Here is a 24,148-nt window from a genome sequence, read left to right as displayed (position 1 = left end):
AATTCTATGACGAACATTTGTTGTCAAATTATTTACATGGAAAATATTTATTTAGTTTACAGATAAATCACGGTAAAATTCAATTAATTAAATCTAAACGACGAAGACTAAAACCAAACTCGCGAAAGAGCTCGTATACTAAGCTGACCTTTTTAAATCTTAAACATTTTATACGATAACAGAACTGTCTTAATAAATAACCATCTCGTTGCTTTACATTATGCAAAATATACAGTTTTATTAAGAGAATCCAAAATACGTCAACGAATATAAATGTTTCGCTGATAATCGGTATTTACAGTTTTGCGTGTGACGCACGGATTGAATCCTGTTTAACGGCGTAACAGTCAACTCAATCCAACGGTTCAATTTCTACTATTTTGCAAACATGAATCCAGATTATTCCGACATAAATGTACGCAACGTAAAATAAACGATAGACTAATTTTCATTTTTTTATTCTTGACTGATTCTACGACTACTTTCGTAATCACCGGTGCAAATATGTATAATAACAGAAACTAGCAAGTTCTAAACAGAAACTACCGACGAATTAAAAACGCTTGTACGTATGTCTACTAAAGAAAAAGTTTGTTGTCAAATTTGAACGCGCATACCTACATCAGTGTTTGTCATTGAGTCTCGTTTCGGAAGTTGGCTCGTTTGACACGATGCCGTATGCTCTCTGTGCAGAGTATTAATATTGAGATTTCCATATACGTAAAATTGGACGTGAAATTTTGAAATTCAGCATTGGGTATTTTTGACGAGTACTAGCTTCGATTAGTATGATGATCAACGAAGAGCTTAAATAGATGTGAGATTCAGTGGTGACATTGTGACACGAAACTATTGTTTCACGAACTTCTGACAACCGGTTGGGCAATTTTAAACTTTAATTACACAAAACATATTTTAATTCATCACAATATATTTATCTCAAGTTGGACAGTCGAATTACAAAAATGATCGGTATACCACATTGGAGTGGGTAAGTTAATTATCGTAATGATATTTTAAATATGGAAGACCGTTGTTTACTTTTTCATCTACGTAATATAAATGCGCTATTAATTTCAACGATGACAATATGTCAACAGGTACCAATTCGATGCAATCGATACTCGTATATTCTGATTCATATTCATATAAATATAATTTGTTAATACCTTAGAAAAATGCAAAGTGCGGTTCCTCTCTTTTTTAACTCCGGATTAACGTATCGTTTCTAATACTCTATCGCTTATTTTTCGTTTGAATTAAAAGTAACGATCGATCGAAACAACATCGATCGTATATAAAGTAAAGAAATTTCTGCACAGTCGAAACATACTGATTTACGATATTATATTCTTGTATCTGTTCTAATTAATTATATTATAAAATGGTAAAAACTTGTATATGTATATCCTATATTAATCTACTTATAAACATTCCACATTCTCGAGCGCTCCAATAACATAAAAAAAAAAAAAAACGTTGGTAAAAGCCGACATTAGTTTTGTCAGACTTTCGCATCCTTCGTTAATTCCAGAAATAAAAAATCTGAGATATTAAAATTTGAAAGTTTTAGCCGAATCGAATAAACTCCGCCAACTGATCTTTCTATTTTACGTATGGACGCGTCTTATTTCCTCCGAGACTCTCGGTTCTGACGTGAAAAATTTCCAAACTCCGTCTAAGAATGATTAGAATATAATGAAATATAATGGCGAAACTCTATCTGTGCTCTATCGATGTGTATAAAAAAATAAAATACAATTTCCTGTGTACGTACGTAGTTGTTCGAGACTACGAAGCAAGGATACGCAAGGATACGAAAAATCGTGGCAAGATATCGATAGTGGGGATCAGCGGGTGGTAGTTGCACGACTAGGATTCACAGAGAACGGCAAACAGGCGGACAGTCGCGTTGTCAGAAGTGTGAGAAGTGAGTGTCGCTACGACACGAGCACGAGCACGAGCGCAAGCGCCGGTCAATCCGTCGTCAGTTGCGAAAAGCAAGCGAATCAGCTCGATTCGTACGCGTCGCGCTCCAATTTCGTGTTCACAGTGATTATTGGGATCGTGGTGTTCACCTGTCATTTCATCCAAACTAATTTGCATACGGTCGGCCGATGCGCCACGTGCGCAATGGGTATGATGGGAATGTTCAAGTGGCTCAGAAAGTAAGTCTTCTTTTTTATTTGTATACTTTTGCATTTTCATTTTTTCTTGTCACTTACTGTTGCTTGTGGGACAGTGTGTATTTTGATCTGTATGAAACGATCTAGTGATAAACAATTAAAAATATTACGTGTGTAGCAGGCTGTAGATAATGTGATCAACATGTAGTACATAGTTTCAAGGTTATTGGTGATCGAATATGCAAATTGTATATTTTTACGTCTGCTTTACCTTTGAAATTGTTTATAGCGGTGATGTTAATTAGAATGCTACTAGATTAGAAACGTGTATTGTTTGTTGGCTACTTTCTAAGAAATTTTTACAACGAACTTGTGATAAACATTTTAGAAAGATCGAATATCGTAGCATGTAGCCTTTGTACTGTTCTTTTTTTTTGTCAAACGTTTGTATTTATTGACAGCGTATAGTAACATTATTTTTTTTTCTTCTTTATTTTATTGTCAATTAATCACATACGAAATCATCTGTTACTATTTGCCAATCGAGTTTCCTGTAGATTTTAACGTTGGAAACTTCCTTACACTTTGCAAATATTCCATCGATTACATAGTTATTAGTGATTTCTTAATTATATTACGATTCTGGATGATATAGTCCTACTTATTTCGTAAAGAAGCAATGAAATATAACGAATAGCGTTTTGTACATGTACTTTCATAATTACACCGCCATTGACAGTCTTATAATGTCATACTAGTAATGTAACTGTACTTATTGTTTAAGCAAAATATAACGCGGGGTATTTTGCGCTGCTTGTCAAGGCGAAAACGTACTGATACGTTGTTACGTGTATAAACAACATTGCTTTTAAATATCGTATTTCGCGTAGTTGTCATAAATTTAAAATAAAGGTGACACGACTGAAAACAGTTAAACAGAGAAGATAAAAAATAAGGTTTAAAGAAAATGATTCTTCGAAACGTTCGGCGCAATACAATTCCAACTGTTAGTGTATTTACCGATTAAAGGTCACAGACTTTCAGGAAATTTAAAACTCGAAAGATTGGGAATCATATCACTGTCTCTGCAAGTGAACGAGATAAATTATTCGAATGGCAAGGACGAAGATATTTAATAAATTAAAATCATATTCTATACACTCTACACTTTATTTATTAAGAATAATAATACGGCTAGAAGGTATTACTTACACGCTCGGAGTAATTTTATATTCGTGACATTTCCAATTTTATGTAATAGAAACTGTTACAATTACGATATAACTCGATCTTTTTCTATTAATTACTTAAGCATAGGAATTTAGTCGTATAACTCTTTTTTTAACGATATCTAATGACCAAAACATTGCATCGCGGGCATTATTTTATGCGTGATTTTATTTTAACCACTTTAGTACACCTTGCTCGAAGCGTGAAGAGGAAGTAATATTTCGCACAAAACAGAAAAAAGTAATTAACCAGTAACAAACTCGTGAGCTGAAAAACTTGATTAACGTCAATGAAAAGTTATTTCGAAGAAAGAAAAATGCTAATAATAACGAGATTCCTTATTACCGCGAGTAAAATAATTTCCTAGAATGTAGCTTTATTTTTCTTTAAACGACATTATAATTTAAACGCTTATATATATATATATATATTATTCTGAATTTTAATGTGTTTTACGTATAACGTAAAATTATTAAAGCGTTAATTTCTTTCCTTTCCTACTCTGTCGACAAACACAAAAATTATTATACAACGAAACGAAAGATAGAAGGAAGAAATCGCGGTTTATTTATTGCAACATCTCCAAAATTATGTCTCAACCGGTGTCGCTTGAAAAAGTCTATATCGTCGAACAACCTAATCCAACAGTTGTTTGATCTTTAATTCTTTTTCTCTTAACGTAATCGCGTGGTAAACTGTTGGCCTGATAAGGTTCCTTAAACCGTAATAAACCAGAGATAGAATTATTGCACACGAACGCTTAAAAGATTTATAAACATCACGATCGCTTATATATAGTCGTATCTTTCCTGAATGATGTGATGAAAGATTTAGTATCATACGTTTCAAGTTTAGAACACAGTACTTTAGAGACATTCATGATGCATGTACGAACAAATTTTTGACTTTCATAAGACGCTCCGACATTAAAGTGTCGAATATTAATTAGAATATTAAGTAGACTAGACCTATGTCGAATATCAATTGAAGTAATAAGTAGACTAGAGACGCTCTACGATCATTTGCAGCAGGAACATACTTTTTCTAAACCAGATACCGATCGTCAAAACAGATACTGATCAAACTGATCGTAATGAAATTTTTCGGCTAGTCGAATCTTGTTTATAAAATTTTTTTCCAAATAGTTAAGAATAAATTACAAGATATTATTAAAATTATTTTATCAACTGTTTTATGAATAAAATCATATATTTTATTTCATAAATATTAATATCAATGTTTAATAAAAACTTTTGAATCAAAATGTAGTAAATTCTTTCAGTTTTTATATCAGATATAAGTTGATATTTATTAATTATTATTCTTACGAGAGACTACGTCCAAATTTTCTGTTAATCTTGATGTTCTGATAATAATCGAGGGTCTATTTTATTTGAAAGATTCTCGAATTAATTAAAAAATAGAGAAAATGTATCGGTCCTCCGTTTAGTAAAAATAAATTTGTGTACGTGTAACTTTTTTAAGAAACCATGTAAATTCACGTTTGTTCAAGGTATAGAATAGTGTCGTTAAACGTAAGCACATAAAGCTGTTAACAGTCGGTTTGTTAATGTGACAGTTGTTAGCACAACGCAGTTTTGTGTGTTTACAAAGACTCGTTTTAAAGAGTTTCGAAGGTAATTACTGTGCAACTTTTGTTACAATCAATGGGTGCTACGACCTCCTGTGACGCTCATTTACTATAAAAGAAACAATTTTGTAGCAAAAACACGTACATAAAGCTTTTCTTTTCTGTTCAGACACATACAGTAATTATATCATTTTGCAATTTTTTATTGTACAAATACATACGTACATGCCCTTTAATTAAGACTCGTCCATTCGATATTTATTTATTTTAATTTAATTTATCTATATTAATTTAAATTGTATTACTTTCATTATTTTACGAAATACTTCCATTACTTACTTATAAAAAATCTTGTACTTTAACGAAATTATTCTGATTCAAGAAATTAAAAACTCTGAAACTTTAATAAAACTGTACTACATTATTTTATATGTATTTATATACTATATCAATAATGTTATAAGATACGATTATTGATAATACGTCTTGCAAGTCATAAGCGATATTTGTTCGAAAATCGTAATTCGTTGGCGAATATACGTTGTACGACATCGAGGAAAACAAAGTCAACCTTCAAAATGAAAACAAATTTTATGACGCAGTAGACTGTCTAGTTGCTACTCGACAATAGCGTATTGTTTCGTCATTACGTACTTCTTGGACGTTTATCCAATGACCGAATTCTATTACGCAACTATTTCTTCCTTCCGTGTGAGCGAATGGACGAATTAATTTTGCACGTTTTACGTGAGGTGGTAAACAACGTGATATGAACAGTTTCGGTGAAACGTACGAAATCATTAGAAGAGAACATGTTCATAAGTAAATATTGAATCGTCAAATATCTTCTCGTCAAATAGTTTTGGTAAGTTGACAACTACCGAACTGCTATTGTCGAGATCATAGGTGGCCATAATAATTTCAATGAAATTTAGTTTAAATCATTCATCTGTAGAGTATTTAATTTTAATTTGTATTCTGTACCTTTACGATAATAAAGCTCACTAATGATCTTTGCCACGTAAAATATAAAGTAGAAATAAACACAAAGTACTGTACAACCTAATGATATTAATTTAAAGTTAAAAAGAGCCAACAATTTATGTTTGAATATTTTATCGCCCTACGTGCAACTGGTGTAATTTAAAAATTGTAGAAAATACTTGTTCGACGAAAGAAATGCTCGATCGATTTGAGAATATTTCGGTATCGCTTGGATTTTCGCTATTTCTGAAATTGCCTAAAAGTTCGGTAATAAAAAAGAGAATAGGAAGATAAGAATGGCTGGTAGGAAATCCGACGGTAACGTTTTTTTGTTGCAAATTCTCACTGTTACTGTCATATCGAGCAAATCTACCACAGGAAACTGTGTTCAACAAAGTGAGACCACATTGTTCGAACCGACGCGGCGCGCAGTGACAAACGAGCAGTCGCTTCTTTCACCGCGTTACAACAATGAATACGATAATTATGGTTACTAAATATATCACACGTGTGACACTTATTACGATTGTTCTGTGCCTCAACCTATATTTGGAGAAAATGGTCCGCTTTTACGTAACGCCGAGTCGGTGAAATTAATTCGATAGAACAGTCCCTCGATGGATAAGGCACCGAATAAAGATTTCATCTTCAACGAAGAAACGTTTGAATTTCGTTTGGAAGAAATATTTTATATTTTCGATAATTAAACGTTCATATACGACGCTAAGTTTGGGTTAGGTTCGATTAAATTCAATTTAACGTTGAAACTGCGTTTGTAAAAAAGAAATGAAAACGGAGGACAAACGAAAACGTACATATCGAGGAGGAAACGAACCTTTGTTCGCGTAGAACGTGCTTGAACGAAAATCGTTCGAATCTCAAAAAATGCCACATTAAAGGTCTATAGATAATATTCGAAAGAGTAATCACTCTGGTAAATCCAGCGCTAAAGAAGATAATCGATATTTGAATAATTGTTGATGCCTGATATTAGATCGTCGAATAAGTACGTGGTTAAAAATTTGCACAAGTAACTTTTAACTAACACAGAGAAGTAGGAGTAACTAAATGGAATAAATTTGCATCTTCATTGCGTATCTATGAAGATATTTTCCCGAGGAAAAACGTGAAAGAAGAAATGGTTCTGTGAACTAAACGATTTTTGCATATGAAAGTAATAATAGAAAGAGCTATTTATCGTTAGGTTGAAATTAACATCGTGTAATTGAATGTTAAGTAGATCCAATTAACTATACAAATGTCAGTACTTTCACAAGGAATCTTTGCAATGGAAACTTTCGATAAAAATAAATTCCACCGGAATAGCTTCGCGTTAATTCCCAAACGTGTCACGAGTGATCGAGTTTCCAGGATACGTGCGGAAAAAAGCGTTGGAAATATGGAATTCGCTTTACTAGTTTTTCTTTTTTCTTTTTCACGTCACAGTTTGTGCAGGAGAGCATTAGAGTAATTAGAACGCTACGGTTATTACGAAACCCATTAGAGGAAATATTAATATCTACGTAATTTACCATAATTTATTGCTATAACGTAAAACCGATAAGAATATTAATTTCATTTAAAAATACAGATATAAGAGTAAAACATGTGTGAAACGAGAAACAGGTACCTATTATATATTCATCTAAAAATACTCGATCCAATTTTGTATTTTTTATTTATTTTATATCATTCTCTGGAAGAGCTAGCGCGCAAAAAATAATCTTCTAAAAAAGCGCGAATTGTTAAATCTACGCTAGAATTCGATCATAAAACAATACGTACTTGATGAGAATATGATGGAGCCTTCGGTATTCGGTACAGTTAATAAAAAGCAAAATTTAACCTTAATCCATTCACGTACCTCTTTCTGTCTTTAAATTGTACGAATCCTTTACTATCTTAAAATTACGTTGAACTATATTCTCTGTTTGTATTTTAAACCTAGCTTTCCTATCCTGATCTAACTTTCCTTTCCTAAATATCTCAACATAAAGGTGTCTTCGATGTTGTACATTTTTGCTACATTCGCCGTGTCATTATCGTTGTCTAACTTCAAGAATGTCCTTCATTTCGTTTCAAAATTTAATATCGTACTTTCTTTCTCAACATTCCTCGTATCCCAAACGTTTCAGACTTTGAGCAGAATCTTAAGGTACATTTTGTCCACGTCAGGTAAAAGTCAAGCGTTTCGCAATGGCATTTCTCGCGATCTCAACGACACGTTACGCATGTCACACGCTAACACTTTTTCTCTGAGTTTTTGGTGCCGATGCCATTTATAAACCGGCGACACGAACATGGTAACCTTCGCCTATAACACAGCTCGTCAACGAGAGAATTATGCTTTATCATAGACGTCGCTGCAACCGGTTCCCCTGCTCCAAAACATTTGGATAGTTCGCGGCGAGAAATGACGATCTGCTGTATTAGTTACATCACTGGTCCATACAACCGTGAACGTTACCGTGGTTATTCATCGAATTTATAGTTCGTGTTCGATTTCGTCCGAGTTTTGTTTACTCTTAATGTCTCAAGTGGAATGTTACCGCAGTTTGCTCCGTGCTGTCGAAGTTTCCGCGATGTTTGCAAGTGCGTGAAGTTGTCCAAAGTTAGTAAAGTAAGTTTCGTTTGAGACGAGTTGTCCGTGATATTTAGTAGAACCAAGTCGATTCTTCAAGATGGATATTGTTTCACAAAGTTCTATACGGCCGAAATAATCTTCTGCTTCTTGACATTACTCAACTATTCTTTAGAATCGAAATTTTACTTGAGAGAGAATATTTTTCATAAGGAGTATTGTATCTCATAAGGTTTCGCGATGTTTTATGAACAGTTATGTACATTTAGCGATATTAAAATTCCTCGTGGTTGATGTCCTTTGAAATTGAAATATCATCTGATATAGTGCGCGTTTAAAATCAAACACTATGCACTTGGAATATCCGTGAAGGCCATTACTCTATAAAATCCCATGGAACTAATGTTCTGTGAAGTTGAAATTCCTTTAACGTCGATACTCTTTCAGAGAGAATTTTCCGTTTAAAACAAAATATCTCTGATATTAACGTTATTAGTATCAACGTTAATTTAAGGAACTTTTGCCATTATATGTTATGAAGTTAGAATTATCGTAAAATTCGTATATAAATTTATATAACTCGTTGCTTAATTTTCCAATTGGTCGATACAAATATATATTAATTATATCTAAAAATACGTGTCTATATACGATAGATTCGCGAATACGACTCTGAGAAATTAAAATTCTTGGTATTTTTTAAAATGAAAATTCCGTTAAACCGCTGTTCCGTACTAATGAAATTCAATGGAGTTAGTGGTCCACGAAATTAACATCCTGTAAGATCAACAACCTACGATATTCAGATTCGGGATAATATAAACTCTTTTCGTAAAATTGAAATTTCGACAACACTGCAAACGTTCTTAATTACGAATATATCATTCTATCGTATTTACAACAAAGTTTCGAGAAAGTTGATAAAGCGCTCTATTCCATAAATATATTCGTTAATCTAAAAGCTTGTTTCAACATCTTACGTACGACAGCGATGGAAAGATTCGATATCAATGAAAGACAACGATCGAACGATTGTGTCGTGAAACATACGATGCGAGATAGATGCTACATAATGCTGGCGAATAAATAGTTCGATCGAACGATAGACAACGATCAGACAAAAATAGATAGCCGGACGAGTTTCTCCTTAATACCGTTTGCTTTCTGCTTTGTGAAAATGTCCCGAAAAGTTCCAAGCGTATCAAAGATACGGGTTAATTACGCTAAAAAAGAACAGAGTCTTTTGTATGGTTTGGAGGTGAGCACAGTTAAACCGTTACCTTAGAATCAACGTAGCTTTGCTACGATATAACGACCTCCATTATGCTCCTAACTAAACGATCATACGCTTACCGGTAGCAAATGTTTTCTACGTAAAATCATAGCAAACGAATATTCTAAGTGAGTATACAAAAGAGAATACGAAAGATTTCGACCAATTACGTTGTATCGTTCGATAGACAGACGTAGAAGTGGCCAATTTGTTTAAAGCTAACGGAACGTTACAGAGATAAAATTGAAAGAAATACTAGAAAACAATATTGAATAATATCGTACGTCTGGAGCAATTAGAATGATAATTACATTTTTTTACAACGTTTCACTGAAACTGAAGTTTTATGTCCAACAATGATCAATTCTATCGTAAAATGATATAATTAATATGTTTGCCATAAACTGTTATATTTTATTCGCGAAAGTTAGATTCATCTTCGAACTTGAAATTAAACTCTTCGATTTTACTCGTTATCGACTGTAAGAGATAAAATTTCCCCCTTTCGGTAAAATCACTGGATTTTCGAAATAGTAAATTTCATTGCCAGTGTAAAATATACTATATGAATATATAGTGAAATATTTGTAATATTATTATTTCAATTTTTAATATCAGAAGCGATTGCAGTATTCGCGTTACACTGTGTTAAAAGTTTATTTTAGCGTTCGTATTTGCGTTTGTCTTGTGACAAATTCGCGAATCATCTTATTTCACATATTCGCATTACATAATTGCTGCTAATGAAACTGTGACGATGCGGATCTGAGAATAGCGGCAGGTCAGTTTTCGCTGCACAAGCACACAATAAGGGTTTATTAAGCATACTAATATACCATATGCTTTCTCTGTTAATAGTTATGTCGCCATATGAACGAGGAGTACATAGACATCGGCGGAATTAATTTAAAGCGCAAGCTAAAACGTCACGTCCTGTTTCTTCGCTGATCGTGTTAAATTATTTTAAGAAATCATATCATCGCAGTTCTTATTTTTTTCTTTAATCAGCGATAACGATTGCATAATATACGTTGATATTTAATAAGAAATTGCAGATTGGAAGCGACCGATATTCGTTTTGATATCTGTTTGAACGTTACGTTTAATATTAATAATCGTCGGTTGTGCAATCAGTCTGATAATGAATATTTATCGAATTTGTCAAAAGTATAAGTAAGAATTTTAATATTTTGAAGTTTTAATTATATTTGATATAATCGATAAACTTTAATTAAAATGAAACATTATTTCACAACGTTTGCACACTAGCTAAATATTCTAACGTCTAAAAATTTCGTTTTACTGCTATGAGACATGGTTGATGGTCTTTGAGATTGATCTTTCAAACTATCAAGTACCAATACACTTGCTATAAAAGTAAGATTTCACAAAAGGCAGCATATTACGCAAATAATTTTCTTATAACGTATAAATTTTCAATTCAAAATATTTGTTTCAGATTGTCAACGAACTAGTTATAATTTAAAAAAAAAAAAATAGACACAACTGGTCACCTAGTTTATTAGCCGAAGATACGTGAAATGCGGTCATAGGATGTGCAGTATTTGTATTTAATTTCCTTATTCTGTCATGATTAATCTGCACCACATAGACAAAATATGTATCGAGCACACATCTTTCGATAATTTGTAGAAAAATGCAGCTACATTTATCGCTTATTTTACGACATTTATTCGCTTTTATTTCTTTGAGTAACTTTAATTTAATATATCGTAAATAACATCACGATAAATTTATCGACATAATCGTGTAAATATCTCATATAAGTCTGGAAAAAGTAAATTCTTTGTTATAATACCTGGAGCGTGAAACGATCTTTACCAAAATTAACAACGAATCTTTACTCAGGTTTAATTTCTCGAGTTATATAAAAATACGAATTTGCATAAAAATCCGCAAACTAATTGGAAATTTTGCTCATTTTTTCATTTACTCCTTGACGTCTATTTCTAACGAAAATTATTATCGAATGAAATAATCGTTAAACTATCGTAACGTTCAATGACTTGATATCGTTCTTAATAAACAGTCGCTAGTATTTAGCTTTAATTAAGCGAGTATATTCAAACGAAGTGAATCACGGAAGCGTACTACTTTTGCTAGCGTTCTCGCTAGTTAGTAGATTACAGTTTATCAGATTGCATTATCGTTACGTCTGTATCTTACCTATCTTCATCCGGCGTTCCTGATTTCACCGGCATAGAAATAGACGTAAAAATTGCTACTCTGTAAATTGTGCACGTTGTTACGATTCGTATTGAATTTCAAAGAAGAGCGATATCCATATGTAAGTCCTTGTGCGAACCGCAAGATAAAGTGTTTCGTTTACCTTCGAGTGTAAATTAGAGAGTCTTAATTATGCTTCGACTTGTGTTCATCGATAAAACGATGAAAAAACTTTATGGACGTTAGTATCGATAAAGTTCGTTAGGTTATCGCTACTCACTTTCCGATTTTATCGGTCGTTCAATTAGTCTTTCTTTTAAGATCGATTACAACTTAAACGATTCATAAAATTGATTAATCAATTAAATCGTCTATAATAGTCAAAGTATACAGATATTGTAATATACATATTATTTATAAAAAATGCAACGAGTTGATTTCAATCAAATGATACGTAGAGGCAACGTTAATAATTATCAACACCATTTACAGAAGAATAAGTTCAGCACTAATAGGATCAATTTTAACCACTCGATGTAACCATTACGCAGAGTTTAATTAATCGTTCCAGCAATTGGTTGCAGGGATTTCTTAACGAAATCCTGTTTAATACTTAAATTCAATTGAAGAAATTACCGTTTACGCTTGATCTCGTCAATTGTAAGTATGTCTACTTTTCTAGCTACGCGATCTTATGACCGGATAACTTTAAATAATAATAATTTTAAATAGTAACTATTGAATCGTCTTCAACATTTCTATGATACTTGTTATATCTGAATTTAATGTCGCAAGTACAATGGTTCGTAAAAACATTTGATCAGTTAACGGAGAAAATGTTTATAAATGAAACTTTTTCCATTAGCACACGGTTATCGCGATTGTATTGATAAAATTTGAGACCGAGCCAAAAATGTATATAGAGATTGCGAGATATTTAACGTAAACGCACACTTAGCGATAGTAAAAAATTGGCATGCAACATGGGATCCTGGTCCTCAACGTACATATGCCTAAGTAACGCTATGTATGCATATATAGTGGCTTAATGTAGCGAATAGTTCAAAGCTGTAAGAATTTTCAAGATAGCCTAATCAAATTTTAGTAATAAAATTTGCTAAACCTGTCCGATAAAAATTATTCTATTTAAAAGCCCAAATTCTATATTTACTAGATCGTGAAACATTCGTTTTAAGCTGTCATTTGGTTTTTCGCTCTGTTAACGAATACATCGCTAACGATATGTAAACCGGAAAGAAGGAAGAAGCGCAGGAAAGAGAACAAAGTAAGAAACGAAATACATAATCGTGTCGGCAGTGTCGTTGTTCTACGATCCATGAAAAAGGAATCAGAGAAAGTACAAGTTCGTGGAGTCTGGAATTTCGCGGGCAAAAAACAGATATAGACTATTTACTTTCCGTAATGCTTCGGCTTTTTGCCATTCGAGTCGTTCCACTAACCTCTCTAGCTCTTTGAATCGTAACAGAATAAAATTGACGGGTCTATTACTTATCTTCCCTCTGAGGAACGAATTTTAATTTTAATATTATTAATAATATCTTTAAAGTGCAATTAACATCACCTGTAATATTGCCAATTTAAGATCTACAATTTATTTTAATATCTCTGATTTCAAAAGTATTTAAGTGTTACGATATTTGCTAATAATATTTCTAGTTTGATATCTGCAATGTAGTTCAATTCTTACGGAAATTTTCTTATATCTAGAGATGATGGTTTTTTCATTACTGATCGATCGAACGAATTTGCTTAACTCGGTTTCTAATTCTTTTCCATTACACACTGCCAATTCAATGACACGAGTGTATATATTTTTTCAGAGATACCATACAAAGAGATCGAAACGACTGGAATTTAGCTCAAAAGCAGAACGGCCTGAATAAGTAAGTTTTATATCATATTTGGCTGGCTCAGAATTATAACGATGTAAGTCAAAATTTTAAGAACATTGGTTATTTTACAATCGTTAAAAGAATTAGTCGTTCAATTTGATAATTAACTAGGTTATAATTTCATTCTGTATTACAACGTGATTCCTTAATTTTTAAAATATATGCGTATGCGTGTGTGTATAGGGTGAGGGATTGAATGTTTTTATAGTAATGAAAATAAAACAGCTCAATTTATGAACAATAGCGCTGAATTGACTTACACTACTATGATTTTCAGCCCGCCATTTGATGTCTTCCTAAAAATTCGTTACTTTTAATTTATTGAATTATTTAAAAAAAAAATGATAGTGGGCAGACATCGTATCTTTTTGGTATTGTACATTTATTCGCAGATAATACGAACATGTGACACATGCATTACACGATCTAAAACTACAACATGTGACACTCGCAAAAGTTTCACATTCGATAGAATAGAGGTACTCACCGACTTATGTTGCTGCGATGTATGGTATAATATATCCAAAGGTATACAGTACTCGTATTTTTCTTCTTAAAAGTTCAATGTTAGGTCGGGTTCCGGCTCGTTGTAATATGTTAAACCTCACTGAACACGAGAAAATAGCGATCATTATCACCACACCTACCGTGGAAAATCGTTTAACGATTGTAGTTATCCGACGACTATAGACCGTATTGATGCTGTTCACTGCTTAGGACTTCCAAATTTTCACCAAACCACTACTGCGTAGTTCATAATCACGTAATAATCCATTTTATTCGAATGTCATTTGATTCAAATCAATATCGTTCACTTTTTAAAAAATGCAATATAATTTTTAAAGTGTTGTACTAGCTTGCATAACGAAATAAAAAGACTGCTCGAATTCAAAATTGCAACGTACCAATCGCAACACGAAATGCGCATCTTCGAATGCTTTTATCGATATACGATCGATAATTCGATCCAGTATACACGTTAACAACACTAGTGCCACCACGAATTTAGTTTGAAGGATACATAACTATTAAATGTAAAACAGAATTTAATTACTTTGATTTAAAAAATGACAGACAGAATGAAAAGCCATCAAGGATCGAGATATAATCGCAGACAAACTGTCAGGTAAGTGCTACATTTTCCGCGCGAAAGCAATAAACGTCTTAACCTATTTTATCGTGTATATTGTAAAGAGAATTCAAACTGACAGCATCCACCGTGGTTCTTCTAATCGACATCGTGCCATATTTAATTTCTTGGAAGGTTGTAGTATTTTCTAGTTTCTAAGCATTACCATTATCACTCAAACTTACTTTATATATTTAAGTGGTATCGGTTACACTTTGGTGTCACACGATGTTACTGTTACTATCCTTTAGAAACATTGTCTGTCTTTTATTTTATCATTATCGTTTGTCATGTGTGAATTTTTCGTATTGTCTCAAAACAGTTACATTTATGAAAGGGTTCTCAACTTAGCTAATGTAAGTAAGGTGTTACTATTGTAATATTTGTTACAATATCAATTAATCGTATATATGAGTGTGATTTGTTGATTATACGGTATTCTATGTGATGTGGTGTAATGTGGGTTAAAAATATCAATAAATATATATAAAATTTTTAAATTGTAGGGAAAGTCAAGTGACTTGATTCTATTAATTAAAAAGTAGTGTCTCTTAAAGTGTCTGTAGATATTGAATACTTTGTTATGCAATGTTTCACTTACATAATTTATTTGTATTTTTACCTAATATTATAGCAATAATTTCGTAGTATTAATTTGTGATTTGAATTAAAAGAATTAAATTTTCGGAATAGTAGAATATTTTAATGAAATCATTTCTAGCAATCCGTTATTGTACTCATTTTTATTGAAATATGTACATATATTTTAACATGTTTATAATTTATAGATTATTAATAAATACAATTATGGAATACAACATTTCCTTTTCGAATACATTACTCTATGTGTTACTTATAATATTTTTACTTCTGTTTTTAGCGAATCTTATCGTAATGCTCTTCAAGCTTTCATAGATCGAAGACGAATCTCCGGCGACGTGGACATCGAGACACCTTGTAGTCCCGATAAGAAAAGGGCAGACCTTTTGGCAAAGAATAATAACAATAAATCCGGCAATGAACGAAACATACGAGAATCGAAATCGATCGTACCAGGTGTACCGCATATATTAGCTCCTGAGATTTTTGAAATTGGATGGATAGCGGGCACGGAAGATCGATATCTGGAATTGATTTTTGCAGAATGGCAAAATACACGAGTTTCACTGAAGAGGCATTCACATCCGGAATGCAAAGATGCTGTGAGAGCGGATTTAGATGTACTTTCGTACGTACCGATCGATACTCTATAAAACGATTGACTTTTATCGATACATTTATTTCATTTTATTCTCAAAAATATAAATTTACACAAAGCAGTTTATACATGTTATACGTTTTACGATCTTCGCAACTGACAGTTTAAAAAAGAAAAATAATTAATAGAGTAATTTTCATGAATAATATCAAACGAGACAAGTAGAAACGATACATAAGCATTATCTTCTCACTTTGTAATATTTATGTTTCTGTTTAGGGAGATTCGACACCCTAACGTGCTATTGTTAATGGCCAGTACCTTCACAGACGATCATGGTTTAGTTTCTATTTTCGAATCCATCGATTGTACCCTTTATCATTACATGCACGATCAGGGTGAACGACTAACCTTACAAAACATTGCGAAATGCGGAGGAAGACTGTCCGATGCTTTAAGACATTCTCACATGCGCGGATACGTGCACAGTGCCATCAACTCGCATTGCGTCTATTTGGCTTCTAATGGTGTCGTGAAACTAGGTGGATGGGAACTGGCCATGCATATCAACAGTGTAAGTGAACATATTCATCTTTTTACGGTGGTGTATGACATACGTTGATTAATTACTTTGGTATTAATTACTTGGTCAATATTTTTATAACATGGTTCATTCGTTCCGTGTTATATCGGAACCGTACTTTCAGAGTACCGTGTCATAAGAGGATTGGGTGTACTAATAAATATCTCATCAATGACGTTTAACGATATCAATATAACTTATGTTTCTAACATCTCTGTAATGTGAGTTAAAAGCGTTAGTGGCTGACTTGCGCGTAAATAATCCTTCAGAAAATGTCTCCTTAATATTACTAATGCGTAACACCTAAAAAAGAATCGTAAAATTTAGGATCTATATTTATTTTCTACTACATTATTTCGACGGATATTATTTGCCATTCTTTGACTATTCTTTTATCATGAACTAAGATCTAAGAGTAGAATAACGTAAAATCAGAAATCAAGCATTGTTTCAAAATCGCTATTCCGTACGATTTACAAATGTAAAACGTGAAGTCTCTAGCCGCTTAAAATGCTCGTTGATGTAATCGTAGTCAAAAAAATCTTAGTCGATCGATTTTTCTTTCCGATCACTCCGGCTCTTTCTCAATTGGTATTCAAGTACACAAAGTAACTGTTTCATATTTATTGTCAAAGGATGATAATTTACCTATCGGCGAAACGTGCATCTCATAAGTGAACTTTATACAAACAAAACAGCACGTCCGTAATAAATTGTTAAACCAGGTTGCATTAAAGCATTTCAATAAATCTTTGCGCTGCACATTCTTTCGCGGACAATGAAGAAATTGATTGTCATGGAAAAATAATGATATGGCGAATTACTCGTTCGTCATCGGACGAAATTAATTGAAAATAATCCATACGTGTGGAACTGTTGTGCAGACTGTTTTTTACAAGGTGTGACTACTTAACGGTTCCTTTTCTATAAATCCTCAGGAATTAATTCATGCAAAATATTTGTGAACAAATATCGGTGTGTTACCTCTTCGCACGATGTGAATTGACTTTCACAGAGCCAACAGCAATTATTCTTTTCTGCGTGAATCGTCAGGTTATTAACGAAAGAAAGAACCCAGTCGCAAAGAACAATAAAGGTAAAAAGTCGTGTGTTGAAAGTTGGTTTCACTATTGGAAGTTAACGAACTGATTATGATGCGGTAGATCGAGCATTGATGAAAAATATAATAATTCGCACGTTGCATAAGTATACTAGCGAGATTTCGACTATTTCAGTGAAAGGATTAAACGCTTATTAGATTTCATATCCATTAAATTATAATCTATGTGATTTATTTTATAATGCGACACATGTGTCGTATAGCGATATTTAATATATTTTAACTAATATTAGATGCTCTTTTGTATCCGATTTTTACTTTATTCTTACAAAATCTTGATCAATTCGAAATGTGAAAAAAAAAGGTTCTTCCGACATACGCGAAATCCCCTAATTATCATTTCGTGAACTACACACAGCTGACATTAAGTATAACGTCATATCCGTTTTTTCATTGACGCACCCAACAGTATTTCGTAGCAGGAAATTGTCGGCATCGCTTCTCACCAAATGTTCATTTTTGAATAAAGTCACTGTACCGTAACACTGTTAATTACGTTCAGCGGATGAAACATGGAAATTCACGCTAATCATAGGTAGCGGATAGCTGAATCTGTCGTGTACATTATTTTTGAACGCATGACTCAATCTAAATTCATATACTGTTTTTCTCGTTTTTCTGTGTTTGTTTCGCCACAAACAAAACACTTAATATATCTTTTAATTCGTCAACTAAGAGCATGTCTATATTTCCAAAATATTTTATCGTTGAATTGCTGGATATTTAAAAGAACTCCGCTTAATTAGCAGCTTGCATTTATATGGATACTTCTTTGTGGCAAAATGCTAGAAAACCTGATTTTGCCATTTACGTGCTGTGTACTTTAGGTATTATGCCTAAAACCAGTGTTGCAGATATTTTTACGACGAGAATTATACTGGAATGTGTGAATCAAGCAGCTCTAACATACACGCGAAGGTTTGAATAGATTCTGTGAATTTTGCACAATCTTCCGTCTCGATTCGCGCTCAGTTCCCACGGATATTTTTTACAGCAACGCCTAATGTTGCAATGTACGCGCATATTATAATGTAAAGACACTTTACGAAATGAAAGATATCTTAATATAACTTTAAACGTAATACAGATATATCAAAGTTTTAGTTAGTAATACAAAATAAAGAAGAATCGATAGACTTTAAAAAGTCACGAAATATTTTGTAAACGTATAAAGATATCTTATATAATATACGCCAGTGTTTTTTTTTTTTTTTTTTTTTTTACGAATATAACCGATCTACCTTCTCGAATACGCAATTTATATATTTATACACAAGTGCCATTGAGGAGCATTTTTATTAACTTTCTTTTGACAAGATTGTATTTTTTAATTTTACTATAGCCAAAACCAGAGAGAGAATACGAGGAACGTTTAAGAAACGAGATTTTTCACTGGCAAGCGCCAGAACTTTTTCACAGTTACGAACCATATAAACAGAGCGATGTATACGGACTGGCTTTATTGATTTGGGAAATGTGTACAAGTAAGTGTCCAATCAAATCCGAATCGTCGATCCTTCTTCCACTAATTTTATATATATATATATATAATACGCTCAATTCGTATAAGAATCCGAAACGAGTTTTGTGTATTCGAAGAATTTCATACGCATCGTACGATTTCTTCGCCTGAATCTGAACGATTAGGAGATTAACTTTTCAAGCAGAAACGCCACCAACAACTCAATATAAAAATGAAACAGGTTTAGAACGAATAAGGAAACGAAATCACATTCACTGAGATTTCAATAGTTTTGAACGAACGGTGTGATTTTCGTGGCACTGCGTTTATTATTCGATTATTATTTCAAAATATTTACTTATAATAAGCAGGATAACATATGCGCGTATGATGCACGTTTGCTTTTTAATTATAAGTGAAATAGCAGCAACCATATTTGTGTCTCTTATATTTATAATTAATATGTATATCGTAATTTTATATTAGATTGGATTAATTAAGACCTACTGGTGCAATCTGTAGTGCAATCGTACGCGAACAATTTTCAAACTTAATTTTCTCAAGAACGAAGCTGTGCAAGCGTATATTTTCGTTTTATTATCTCATAAGGAATCCATCTATGTCCGATTGTACTACCTGTACAGAAACACCCTGCAGTTTAATGCTTTCTATGTCGTTATTTTTTCTTCATATTCTAAAAATTAAAATTCGATTTTTTAGATATATATCGTCTAAAATTTGTACATCCCTCGTTTTTTGTATAAAAGCAAAAAAAAAAAAAAAAAAGAAAATAATCCACCGAAAGCTTTTCTCTGCAACGACTAATTTTAGTCCTTGTATCGTACATTAATAAATATCCGTATGCGTAAAATTATGAATTGGTCGATAAGAAAATATTGATTTTTGATTAATAAATAGCGTGTGTACCATGGAGTGGACATAGTAAAGCAGACGTGGAAAGACAATACGTGCATTGGAAACGTGGTGTTATTATGGATTTATATGATTTTCCACCATTGTTGCATAATTTACTAGACGCTGGACTACAATTAGATGTTAACAAAAGGACAATGGATATGGATAGAATGCGTAGATTTCTCCAGAGATTGGAGGTACGTTTCTGTAAAAAAAAAAAGAAATCTAGATTTAAACTTCATTAAAATATTAAATCTCGTGACATCTTATTTAATTCAGAAATATAGCATCAATGAAATTTGTTATTAGGTGATTTAAAAAATTATATAATATCGATCTAATTTTGTACATTTTTACATGTCCATTAAATTTCAATAGATGTGATAGAGGAATTTTATTTCTGTGCAGTTTTCACTTTTAAAAACTATAAGATCTTTGTAGATGCCACGAATTTCTATCGAACATGTATCATCAATTTTAGACGCAATACGAACGTGAACAACCAGTTTATGTCAACCAATGCGTAAACAATAATAACGAAGCTGAAAATATTTATATCTCGCCAATGAAATCTCCCATGTCGAAAAATAAGGGTTCGAAACTGACGAAAAGCGTTTCAGCCAAACAGTTATCTCATCCCGCGATAAGTCCAGACTCTTCATCGAGGCAACAACATTCGTATTCAAGAAAGTCAATACCCAAGCAAAATTCAAATCAAAAAGTAACACCCGATATCGAAGAAATAAATTTCTTTGCTGACGATGTTAAAGGCAATACTAGAAACGATATAGAGAAAAACACGAACATTATTAGCAATTTAAAAAATAGTTATAAGAAGATTAACCATCCGACTACTAACGTAGAAGTGTCAAATATTCGGAATGAAGAATTCAATGCACAAGAAATTTCGCAACCGTGGAACAATACTTATAGAAAAGTCAAAGCACAACAGGAAGCAACAGAGTCTAAAACAACATCGGTTTATTCCTCGCCATTGTTAGAATCTTCAGACAATGAATCCTACAAAGACGCAAGAACTAACTTAAAACGAGTGAAAGAAACATTGGCAAATAAAAAGCAACATTTCTTCTACGGCACCGAATCGTCACTTACATCTCCAAATATGAGTACGTATTCCTTTTTTTATTTTGTATTATTTGAAAAATGTTTCGAAATCATTTGGAGTCTGATAAATACAATGGTAAAAGATCTATAATTCCTTTCTGCAACTAGAAAAATTAAAAAGACCAATCAAAAAATTGGGAGTATTTTTATTAAATTAAGAGAATGAATTAAAGTTCTAATAAAAGTTTAATAATTCTTCCGAATGTACGTTCCCATTATTATATATTAATTTTTAAACGATGTAAAGTTACAAATATAATGCTAATAACATATTTAAATAAATAATATATTTCAATTATTGCAACACTACTTTATGTAGTTTTTTAATCATCTTAAATCAGGTCCGACCAGTAAAATGATCACTAACGTAAAAAGCAAGGCTTACGAACCACATAAGCCAGCTAGTCACAAAACTAGCTTAGAACCAAAATACAGTAAATCTCCTAATCAGTATGATCCGATTTACTTGAAGTCAACGTTTCAACAATATCGCAAGGTACAATTTTCTTTAAAATTAGTTTAAGATACTCTGGGCTCTACTAGATCGTTCTTCAACAAGTAACATTGAATCTCATTATGTTCTAACGCATGCTACAGATTCCCTATTTAAATACTCCTGAGGGCATCAAGGGTGCAATAATACAACCACAAGTATTGAATCCCAATCCACAAACTTTCTTCGAAACATCTTTATGGAGAAAGGAGAAGTTAATTTGCTTATCTAAAATGAGAAAAATGCATAACGATGAATCTGTAAGAATTTATATTATTTTGTTTTTGAAAATCCTAGAAATCTTTACGATTATATACTTTATAATTACAGCCGCGCTACCTTGCAGAACAGATAGACGATAGCGATATTCTTTCCACTGAAGCTACGACTAAAAATCAAACAGGAAAATTGACAGAATCGATTTCTATCAACAACAATATTACTTACGTCGTAAATAAAAACTCGGACGGTAATAAATCAATCTAGTAAAAATAAAATACTTTTCTAATCTTCTTGTCTCAGGTTGAAATAATGCTATTCCTGTTTAAGTAGTTTTGAAAAGTTATTATTATATTATAATGTTCTAAAATTTATAACATTTTCTTATCTTTAGTGTAACAATTAATCTTTATGATAAAACGATTAGCCACTAAAACAGAAACCAGCCTGGGAGGATCCGAACAAGTATACGAAAATATAAACAATTCAACGTCGGCCACTGGTCTTCAGAGCGAACCCTTGCGAGTTTTAAAAGATGCTTTGGACCGAGCTACAAAAATTGTGCGCTCCGTTACTCCAAATAGTAACGATTCATGTCCGTCTCCTACATTTAAAAACTCTTATCGGGACTTTGAAGTAAATTTGGGTGATAATCAAGCCAAGAAGGATATTTTCGAAAATCTGTACGATTTACAAAATAACAGGGACGACGAGGAAATTAGAGCTATTGAACGGTCAACGACAAAAGACAAATCATTTTTGTTCGATAAGTCTAATGTAAATAACCCGATGATTAGCAATGAAACACAAAGCGAGTCTAGTAATAATAATGGCATTAGCCTTACCACATTAGGCACTAGCCTTGAAAACTACAGCCATTCATACGACACAACGAATAACAGAAATTTTGTTTGCGAATCAATTGCTGAAACGTCAAATGAATTCAATGCTATGTACATTGATACGATATCAGAAGAAAAAAAGGCTGAATCTTTAGACAATAAAGTAATTAGTATTAAAGAAAACGCCAAAGCCTCCGAAACTGCACAAAAGTCTGAAATATCCGTTCAGGAAAGCGATGTCGAAATTAAATTAGAAATTAAGGAAAATGAACAAAAGTCTGCTATGTCAAATCTTGATTTTACGTTTATGAACGATAGTACGAAATACAGAAACTGCAAAACGTGTCATCACAGTAATTTACCAAGGCGGCGTTCTTTACCAGCAACATTGAACCAATTGAGAATAGCTAACAACTCGGCCTTAGGGAAATTACCTATACGCAGAGGGGTAAGCTATCTATTCAATAAAAGTTATAGTACGCTATATATGTACTACATATGCTTTAAGCATTTATGCAATTAATTATTTTGTTTATTATTAATTAATAATATAAATAAAAAGAAAAATTCATATAAAAATGCAATAAGGCAGATATTAATATCAACGATAATTAATGGAAAAGCATTAAATGACAAATATTTACTTTACTTATATTGTTACAGGATATTCCAGACAACACCATCGAAGATTTATACATAGATGACGAATTTGGTGATGAATTAAACATAAATATGGTTTTGTTACATGATAGTTTATTACTTGACGAGGATTTCTTATCCGAAGTATCGGAGCAATAGAATACTATAAAATAATAATTATCAGTTACGTTATTCTAATACTGCTAATAATTTATTATACTTTACTTTTAAAAAATATAACCATTATTACATAGTTAAGAAGTTCCAATTCAGTTGGAATACGCGGTATCGAAAAATAAACATTTACACTTACTTTATATTCGTTTTCAAAAAATATTCATATATTTTGCATTTTGACATGTGTACGACAGTTAAAACATAACTATGTATTTCTTCTTCGTGTAAAATATATCATTAAGTACTGTAAAGTACAAATACACACACAGTAATATTTTTCGTATATAATATAAATGTAAATAATAAATACCATTTATATAAAAATATTGCAAAATATTGAAACAGATGTTTTTAATATTAC

The 24,148-nt window shown here is 32.3% G+C and overlaps 1 protein-coding gene across 4 annotated transcripts; it reads left to right on the top strand.

The window, feature by feature from the left end:
* The first annotated feature begins 648 nt into the window (after positions 1-648).
* Positions 649-24,071, top strand: LOC100647703. Of its 4 annotated transcripts, XM_003399928.4 has the most exons (13): positions 649-991; positions 1,782-2,168; positions 13,814-13,876; positions 15,895-16,242; positions 16,492-16,786; positions 19,258-19,399; positions 20,296-20,489; positions 20,774-21,419; positions 21,759-21,913; positions 22,015-22,170; positions 22,241-22,379; positions 22,557-23,419; positions 23,635-24,071. In XM_003399928.4, the coding sequence occupies exons 1-13, from the start codon at positions 966-968 to the stop codon at positions 23,767-23,769; spliced, it is 3,549 nt and encodes a 1,182-aa protein (XP_003399976.2). In that variant the 5' UTR covers positions 649-965; the 3' UTR covers positions 23,770-24,071. The 4 variants fall into 4 exon arrangements, with proteins under 4 accessions (XP_003399976.2, XP_012170169.2, XP_012170171.2 ...); XM_012314779.3 differs by lacking the exon at positions 13,814-13,876; XM_012314781.3 differs by lacking the exons at positions 649-991; positions 1,782-2,168; positions 13,814-13,876 and adding exons at positions 14,278-14,413; positions 14,960-15,011.
* Positions 24,072-24,148: the final 77 nt, after the last annotated feature.

This window comes from Bombus terrestris, chromosome 12 (assembly GCF_910591885.1).
Source record: "Bombus terrestris chromosome 12, iyBomTerr1.2, whole genome shotgun sequence".
NCBI classification, from domain to species: Eukaryota; Metazoa; Arthropoda; class Insecta; order Hymenoptera; family Apidae; genus Bombus; species Bombus terrestris.
The sequence above is the reverse complement of the archived record's forward strand: the minus strand, read 5'-3'. Positions and strand labels throughout refer to the sequence as shown.

Coding starts and splice junctions, on each gene's coding strand:
- LOC100647703 (XM_003399928.4), top strand. CDS start 966: ATGATCGGTATACCACATTGGAGTGG. Junction 13,877..15,894: donor AAGCAGAACGGCCTGAATAA/GTAAGTTTTATA, acceptor TTCTGTTTTTAG/CGAATCTTATCGTAATGCTC. Junction 20,490..20,773: donor GATTTCTCCAGAGATTGGAG/GTACGTTTCTGT, acceptor CATCAATTTTAG/ACGCAATACGAACGTGAACA.